Source organism: Bison bison, unplaced genomic scaffold (genome assembly GCF_000754665.1).
Source record: "Bison bison bison isolate TAMUID 2011002044 unplaced genomic scaffold, Bison_UMD1.0 scf7180017863978, whole genome shotgun sequence".
Classification (NCBI taxonomy): Eukaryota; Metazoa; Chordata; class Mammalia; order Artiodactyla; family Bovidae; genus Bison; species Bison bison.
Genome location: NW_011494550.1, coordinates 343049 through 351700, shown reverse-complemented (window position 1 = coordinate 351700; position 8652 = coordinate 343049). Strand labels below are relative to the sequence as shown.

At 42.6% G+C, this 8652-nt stretch overlaps 1 protein-coding gene across 5 annotated transcripts in view; it reads left to right on the top strand.

Annotated features, from left to right (window-relative positions):
* LOC104984299 (phylloquinone omega-hydroxylase CYP4F2-like) overlaps window positions 1-8652 on the top strand; it is a 24967-nt gene that overhangs the window by 10835 nt on the left and 5480 nt on the right. For all 5 annotated transcript variants that reach the window (XM_010833974.1, XM_010833970.1, XM_010833971.1 and 2 more), the window contains exons 7-8: window positions 7320-7590; window positions 8570-8636. In XM_010833974.1, coding sequence (XP_010832276.1) covers window positions 7320-7590; window positions 8570-8636 — 338 coding nt within the window. The remainder of the gene's footprint in view (window positions 1-7319; window positions 7591-8569; window positions 8637-8652) is intronic.

Genomic DNA, 8652 nt, shown 5'->3' with positions numbered 1-8652 from the left:
AGAACACTGGAGGGGGTTGCCATTTCCTTCTCCAATGCATGAAAGTGAAAAGTGAAAGTGAAGTCACTCAGTCGTGTCCGACTCTTTGTGACCCCATGGACTGCAGCCTACCAGTCTCCTCCATCCATGGGATTTTCCAGGCAAGAGTACTGGAGTGGGGTACCATTGCCTATTCCTGCTTTCTGGAGGGTTTTTATAATAAATGGATGATGAATTTTGTCAAAGGTTTTCTCTGCATCTATTGAGATAATCATATGGTTTTTATCTTTCAATTTCTTAATGTGCTGTATTACATTGATTGATTTGTGGATAGTGAAGAATCCTTGCATCCCTGAGATAAAGTCCACTTGGTCATGATGTATGATCATTTTAATATGTTGTTGGATTCTGTTTGCTAGAATTTTGTTAAGGATTTTTGCATCTATTTTCATCAGTGATATTGGCCTGTAGTTTTCTTTTTTGTGGCATCTTTGTCTGATTTTGGTATTAGGGTGATGGTGGCCTTACAGAATGAGTTTAGAAGTTTACCTTCCTCTGCAATTTTCTGGAAGAGTTTGAGTAGGATAGGTGTTATCTCTTCTCTAAATTTTTGGTAGAATTCAGCAGTGAAGCCATCTGGTCCTGGGTTTTCGTTTGTTGGAAGATTTCTGATTACAGTTTCAATTACCGTGCTTGTGATGGGTCTGTTAAGATTTTATATTTCTTCCTGGTTCAGTTTTGGAAAGTTGTACTTTTATAAGATTTTGTCCATTTCTTCCAAGTTGTCCATTTTATTGGCATATAGTTGCTGATAGTAGTCTCTTATGATCCTTTGTATTTCTGTGTTGTCTGTTTTGATCTTTCCACTTTCATTTCTAATTTTATTGATTTTTCTTTCTTTGTTTCTTTATGAGTCTGGCTAATGGTTTGTCAATTTTATTTATCTTCTCAAAGAACCAGCTTTTGGCTTTGTTGATTTTTGTTATGGTCTGTTTTGTTTCTTTTGCATTTATTTCTGTCCTAATTTTTAAGATTTCTTTCCTTCTACTAATCCTGGGGTTCTTCATTTCTTCCTTTTCTAGTTGCTTTAGGTGTAGAGTTAGGTTATTTATTTGACTTTTTTCTTGTTTCTTGAGGTATACCTGTATTGCTATGAACCTTCCCCTTAGCACTGCTTTTACAGTGTCCCACAGGTTTTGTGTTGTTGTGTTTTCATTTCCATTCATTTCTATGCATATTTTTATTTCTTTTTTGATTTCTTCTGTGATTTGTTGGTTATTTAGCAGCATGTTTTTCAGCCTCCATATGTTGGAATTTTTAAGTTTTGTCCTGTAATTGAGATGTAATCTTATGGCATTGTGGTCAGAAAAGGTGCTTGGAATGATTTCAATTTTTTTAAATTTACCAAGGCTAGATTTATGGCCCAGGATGTGATCTATCCTGGAGAAGCTTCCATCTGCGCTTGAGAAAAAGGTGAAATTCATTATTTTGAGGTGAAATGTCCTATAGATATCAATTAGGTCTAACTGGTCTGTTGTATCATTTAAAGTTTGTGTTTCCTTGTTAATTTTCTGTTTAGTTGATCTATCCATAGGTGTGAGTGGGGTATTAAAGTCTCCCACTATTATTGTGTTATTGTTAATTTCCCCTTTCATACTTGTTAGCATTTGTCTTACATATTGTGGTGCTCCTATGTTGGGTGCATATATATTTATAATTGTTATATCTTCTTCTTGGATTGATCCTTTGATCATTACATAGTGTCCTTCTTTGGCTCTTTTCACAGCCTTTGTTTTAAAGTCTATTTTATCTGATATGAGTATTGCTACTCCTGATTTCTTTTGGTCTCTATTTGCATGAAATATCTTTTTTCCAGACCTTCCCTTTCAGTCTGTATGTGTCCCTTGTTTTGAGGTGGGTCTCTTGTAGACAATATATATAGGGGTTTTGTTTTTGTAACCATTCAGCAAGAGTTTGTCTCTTGGTTGGGGCATTCAACCCATTTACATTTAAGGTAATTATTGATAAGTATGATCCCATTGCCATTTACTTTGTTGTTTTGGGCTTGAGTTTATACGCCCTTTCTGTGTTTCCTGTCTAGAGAATATCCTTTAGCCTTTGTTGGAGAGCTGGTTTGGTGGTGCTGAATTCTATCAGCTTTTGTTTGTCTGTAAAGCTTTTGATTTCTCCTTCATATTTGAATGAGATCCTTGCTGGGTACAGTAATCTGGGATGTAGGTTATTTTCTTTCATCACTTTAAGTATGTCCTGCCATTCCCTCCTGGCCTGAAGAGTTTCTGTTGAAAGGTCAGCTGTTATCCTTATGGGAATCCCCTTGTGTGTTATTTGTTGTTTTTCCCTTGCTGCTTTTAATATTTGTTCTTTGTGTTTGATCTTTGGTAATTTGATTAATATGTGTCCTGCGTTGGTTTACCTTGGGTTTATCCTGTTTGAGACACTCTGGGTTTCTTGGATTTGGGTGACTATTTCCTTCCCCATTTTAGGGAAGTTTTCAGCTATTATCTCCTCAAGTATTTTCTCATGGTCTTTCTTTTTGTCTTCTTCTTCTGGGACTCCTATGATTTGAATGTTTGGGCATTTAACATTGTCCTAGAGGTTTCTTAGATTGTCCTTATTTCTTTTAATTCATTTTTCTTTTTTCCTCTCTGTTTCATTTATTTCCACCATTCTATCTTCTACTTACTTATCCTATCTTCTGCCTCCATTATTCTACTGTTGGTTCCCTCCAGAGTGTTTCTGATCTCATTTATTGCATTATTCATTATATACTGACTCTTTTTTATTTCTTCTAGGTCCTTGTTAAACCTTTCTTGCATCTTCTCAATCCTTGTCTCCAGGCTATATATCTGTAACTCCATTTTGTTTTCAAGATACTGGATCATTTTCACTATCATTATTCTGAATTCTTTATCAGGTAGATTCCCTATCTCTTCCTCTTTTGTTTGGTTTGGTGGGCATTTATCCTGTTCCTTTACCTTCTGGTATTTCTCTACCTTTTCATCTTGTTTATATTTCTGTGTTTGGGGTGGCCTTTCCGTATTCTCACAGTTTCTAGAGTTCTCTTTATTGTGGAGTTTCCTCACTATGGGTGGGGTTGGACCCGTGGCTTGTCAAGGTTTCCTGGTTAGGGAAGCTTGTGTCAGTGTTCTTGTGTGTGGAGCTGGATTTCTTCTCTCTGGAGTGCAATGAAGTGACTAGTAATGAGTTATGAGATGTCAGTGGGTTTGGTGTGACTTTGGGCAGCCTGTATATTGAAGCCCAGGGCTATGTTCTTGTGTTGCTGGAGAATTTGCGTGGTATGTCTGCTCTGGATCTTGTTGGCCCTTGGGTGATGCTTGGTTTCAGTGTCAGCATGGAGGCGTTTGATGAGCTCCTATTGATTAATGTTCCCTGGAGTCAGGAGTTCTCTGGTGTTCTCAGGATTTGGACTTAAGCCTCCTGCCTCTGGTTTTCAGTCTTATTCTTACAGTAGCTTCAGGACTTCTCCATCTATACAGCACTGATGATAAAACATCTTGGTTAAAGATGAAAAGTTTCTCCACAGTGAGGGACACCCAGAGAGGTTCACAGAGTTACATGAAGAAGAGAAGAGGGAGGAGGGAGATAGAGGTGACCAGGAGAAGATGGGGAATCAAAAGGGGCGAGAGCAAGCTAGCTAGTAATCAATTCCCTATGTGCTGTCCACAGTGTGGATCCCTCAGAGATGTTCATGGAGTTACACAGAGAAGAGAAGAGGGAGGAAGGAGACAGAGGTGGCCAGGAGGATAAAAGGGGGAATCAAAGGGTGAGAGACAGGTCCAGGCAGTAATCAGTTCCCTAAGTGTTCTCCACTACCCAGAACACACAAAGAGATTCAAAGTTGAGTAGAGAAGAGAAGGGGGAGGGAGGAGATAGAGGTGACCTGGTGGAGAAAAAGGATAGTCAAAAGAGGGAGAGAGCAGTCAAGCCAGTAATCTGATTCCCAAGTCAAAATGGGTACTGAAGATTGGGTTCTTAAAGGTGCAAAATTGATAACAAATACCAATAAGCAAAGATTAAAAATCTAGAGTAGAGGTTCAGTTCAGTTCAGTTCAGTTGCTCAGTCGTGTCTGACTCTGCGATCCCATGAATTGCAGCACGCCAGGCCTCCCTGTCCATCACCAAAATCCCAGAGTTCACCCAGACTCACGTCCATCGAGTCAGTGATGCCATCCAGCCATCTCATCCTCTGTCGTCCCCTTCTCCTCTTGCCCCCAATCCCTCCCAGCATCAGAGTCTTTTCCAATGAGTCAACTCTTCGCATGAGATGGCCAAAGTACTGGAGTTTCAGCTTTAGCATTATTCCTTCCAAAAAAATCCCAGGGCTGATCTCCTTCAGAATGGACTGGTTGGATCTCCTTGCAGTCCAAAGGACTCTCAAGAGTCTTCTCCAACACCACAGTTCAAAAGCATCAATTCTTCGGCGCTCTGCCTTCTTCACAGTCCAACTCTCACATCCATACATGACCACAGGAAAAACCATAGCCTTGACTAGACAAAGCTTTGTTGGCAAAGTAATGTCTCTGCTTTTGAATATGCTATCTAGGTTGGTTATAACTTTCCTTCCAAGGAGTAAGCATCTTTTAATTTCATGGCTGAAGTCACCATCTGCAGTGATTTTGGAGCCCAGAAAAATAAAGTCTGACACTGTTTCCACTGTTTCCCCATCTATTTCCCATGATGTGATGGGATCGGATGCCATGATCTTCGTTTTCTGAATGTTGAGCTTTAAGCCAACTTTTTCACTCTCCACTTTAGATTCTCATAAATACAATATTAAAGAAAAAAACAAAGCCACAAAAATTATAAAATATATATATATATATGAGGTTTGCTTTAAAAAATAGGGTCTTTTGTGCAAAGTAATAGTAGGTTATAAAATGAAAATTAAAAGAGTAATAGAGGACTTAAAAATAATTTTATTTTTAATTTAAAGAATGATAATAGTAAAGATATATCTAAGACTTTCTCTGGTGTTGTTGTGGACAGTGTGGGGTCAGTTCATTTTCAGATAGTTCCTTGATCCGGCTTATACTTCTCAAGATCTATAGGCCCCTTCCTATGTAGCTGGTGCTAACTACAGGGTTTTAATCTATTGCACCTGTCACTTCCAAGGTGGTTCCCTCTGTTTTATTTAGCTTCTTCTGTTTACTGGTCTCTTCAGTGCCTAATTTCTGCCCTGACACAAGGTGGCGGTGGTGGACACTTTTTTAGGCTCATTTCGTTGTGCTGTGGGGAGCGAGGAACACTGCAAACAAATAACACTGTCGTGTGCTCGCAGTGTCTCAGCCACACTGGGTTTGCCCCAGCTCCCAGCGTTTGTGCTTTCCCTGTCTGCACTGCTTAGGCTCTAGGTTGCTCTGCCGGGAACTGTCTGAGGCTGGCCCTGGGTTGTATGCACTTCCCAGGTCTAAGCCGCTCAGGTTCAGGTACTCAGGTGCTCCAGAAAGGTGCAGGATTGTTTTAGCCTGCATTTTGTGTCTTCCCAGGTCCAAGCAGCTAAGGTACCAGGTGCCTGGCAAGCAGGGTCGCTGCAACTTATCGCCTCCCCCGCCCCTGCCACTTGGTTTTCTGGGTGTACAACTAGTGCACCTTCTCAGGTGTGCTGTGTGTCTCTTCTGGGAAGCTGGTCTCTGGCTGTGACCCTCCCGGCAGATGTCGACCATCCAGAATATCAAGAAATCTTGGTTAGCAACGAAGCCTGCTTGCAGTTGGTAGATGATGCCTCTCTGGGGCCACGATAGCTCCCTTCCGGCTCTGGCTGCCCTCACCTGCCTGTCTCCAGTGGGGGGTGGGCCAGTCCACAGCCGGCTAGCTCTGCTCAGTCCTTTGTTCTGTGAGTGGGCCTGGTGGTGTCTTAGGTTAGGGCTTTTCGCGGGATAGCTATCCCACAGTCTGGTTTGCTATCTCAAGTTAGTTTCTTCAGATTGCCCTCAGAGCATTCAGGCCTGGTCTTTACCCTAAGCAATGCAGCCCTTGCCTCCCTGCCAAGCCCCTGCTTGCTAGTGGCAGATGCAGGTGTCTGTGCTGCTTATTCGCTGGGAGTTACCACTGGGCACATAATCTGTGGCTTTTGATTATTTATTTATTTTTCCTCCCAGTTATGCTGCCCTCTGAGGTTCCAAGGCTTGCCACAGACTTGCCAGTGAGAGTGTTTCCTGGTGTTTGGAAACTTCTCTCTTTTTACAGACTCCCTTCCCAGGATGGATCTCTGTCCCTACCTCTTTTGACTCTCTTTTTATCTTTTATATATTTTTTCCTACCTCCTTTTGAAGACAATGGGCTGCTTTTCTGGGTGCCTGATGTCCTCTGCCAGCATTCAGAAGTGGTTTTGTGGAACTTACTCAGCATTCAAATGTTCTTTTGATGAATTTGTGGGGGAGAAAGTGGTCTCCCTGTCCTATTCCTCCACCATCTTAGGACCCTTCTCCCACTTCCGGAGATATCCTTTTAGGTAGGTAGAATTGCTTGGAAAGTGAAGTTGCTCAGTCGTGTCTGACTCTTTGTGACCCCATGGACTGTAGCCTACCAGGCTCCTCTGTCCATGGGATTCTCCAGGCAAGAATACTGGAGTGGGTTGCCATTTCCTTCTCCAGGGGATCTTCCCAACCTAGGAATCAAACCCAGGTCTCCTGCATTGCAGGCAGATGCTTTAACCTCTGAGACACCAGGGAAGCCCTTGATAAAAACTAGCAGGCTAAAATGAGCAAAGTGTGTGCAATAGTGAGGAGACACCTTGGAAATAAGTTTAGAGGAGTGGGCTTAAAACCTTCTGAAACCAAACAAAAAGGATAGGAAATTTATTCTGAGGTTTCCAGAGAGCCAAGGAAGATATTTGAGCACACGAAGGTCATGGTCAAAGTTGAGCTTTGAAGATGTCCAAGAGATCACTTGTCAGATGACTCAAGACCAACTGTGATAGGCACAACACCATTCAACTGTGTTGACACGGGAAGTAAGGAGAGTAAGGAAGCTGTTATCCCCATTGATCAGCTGGGCAAGGTTAAGGTTCTGAATTGAGTGAACACTGTGGGGAAGGAATGGGGAACAGAAACTGGGTGAGAAAGGAGAGAAGCCTGATGTCTAAGCTGTACTCTGGGTGCCTGGGGAATGGAGGCAGCTCACGGAGATGGGATGTGGGTTGAGAAGAGTTTGAAGAGCCACATCTCCTGGCTCATCCCCACACTGTATCTATGAACCATCTGTTTCTGGAGCCTCAGCTTCCTGAAGGGAGGTAGCCCCCAGCTTCTGGGCTTCTGGTATTTTAAGTGGTGGCTTCCCTTTATGCTCTCATCCTTCAGGAAGCCCAATGAATATATTGCCACCATCTTGGAGCTCAGTGCGCTTGTGGCAAAGCGGAACCAGCAGATCTTCTTCCACATGGACTTTCTGTACTTCCTCACCCCAGACTGGCGGCACTTCCGCAGGGCCTGCCGCCTGGTACATGACTTCACAGATGCAGTCATTCAGGAGCGGCGCCACACCCTTCCCAGTGAGGGTACTGATGACTTCCTCAAGGCCAAGGTGAAGACCAAGACTTTGGACTTCATCGATGTGCTTCTGTTGACCAAGGTGGGTTCCTCTGGGATCTGAGTTTAGGAAGTAGAATGGACTTTTATCTGATCAGAGAACTTAAATAAGATACAGAGGGTACTGGAGAGTCATGGAAGGTGCTTGAGGAAGGGAAGTATGGGTCAGAGATTGTGTGGCATACTGTCTGCAGGGACTGCTATTTCTGAAACTGTCAAGGGCCTGAGACTTTAGTCTACTTCCAAGTTGATAAGTTAGTCTCTGTGTGTGTGTGTGTTGTATGTATGCAGAACCTTGGATCAGAGCAGAGCATTAATTTCAGTAGTCATAGTAGAACTTAGCTCTGGTTCTCCATTTGCAAATTCTTTTGAGGGCACCATGATACTTGTACTTGTACATGCAGCCATACTAGCATCACAGCAGAATTACCTCCAGATTTTGAAATTTGGAACCCATACAGGACAGCTAATACTTCTGCCCCTTCTTCCCTAAAGTGGGTAGGGAAAGGTATATGGATAGGCATAGGAAGACGGAGAGAGAGAGGGAGAGAGGAGAGAAGAAAAGAGAGATTGTTTGGAGCTTAAATAAATCATCTTTGGTGAGAAAGCAGTCTATGATTCTATAGGTTTAATACCCATTCCCTATCTCCAGGATAAAAAGATCTTTGGATTTACTCACCAAGCCTGTGAGCAGATGTCTTTGGGGACAAGGCTCAATCTCTAGCTTCCAAAACAAGTTGCTAGTTGAGTTGATCATCCTGTAACCCAGGTGGACATTACCTTTTTTCCTCCAAAATCCCTCATCATATCAAAACATAAAAATATGAATGGATCACTGATTTCTATCACCAGGCACAACATAGGAGGCAAAGAAATAAAGACATCTGGAGTGGGCATAAGAGGTCTAGGAGTTCCGGGTGGGCTTGGGTTTCTGGATGGATGATGGAGATTCAGAGGTTTTTGCAGTTTAGGCTCAGGGACTATGAGTTAGTGTGATTCTGGGGATCTTGCTTTCTCTCCAGGATGAAGATGGGAAGGGATTATCAGATGAAGATATCCGGGCTGAAGCTGACACCTTCATGTTTGAGGGTGAGGGTCCCAGTTT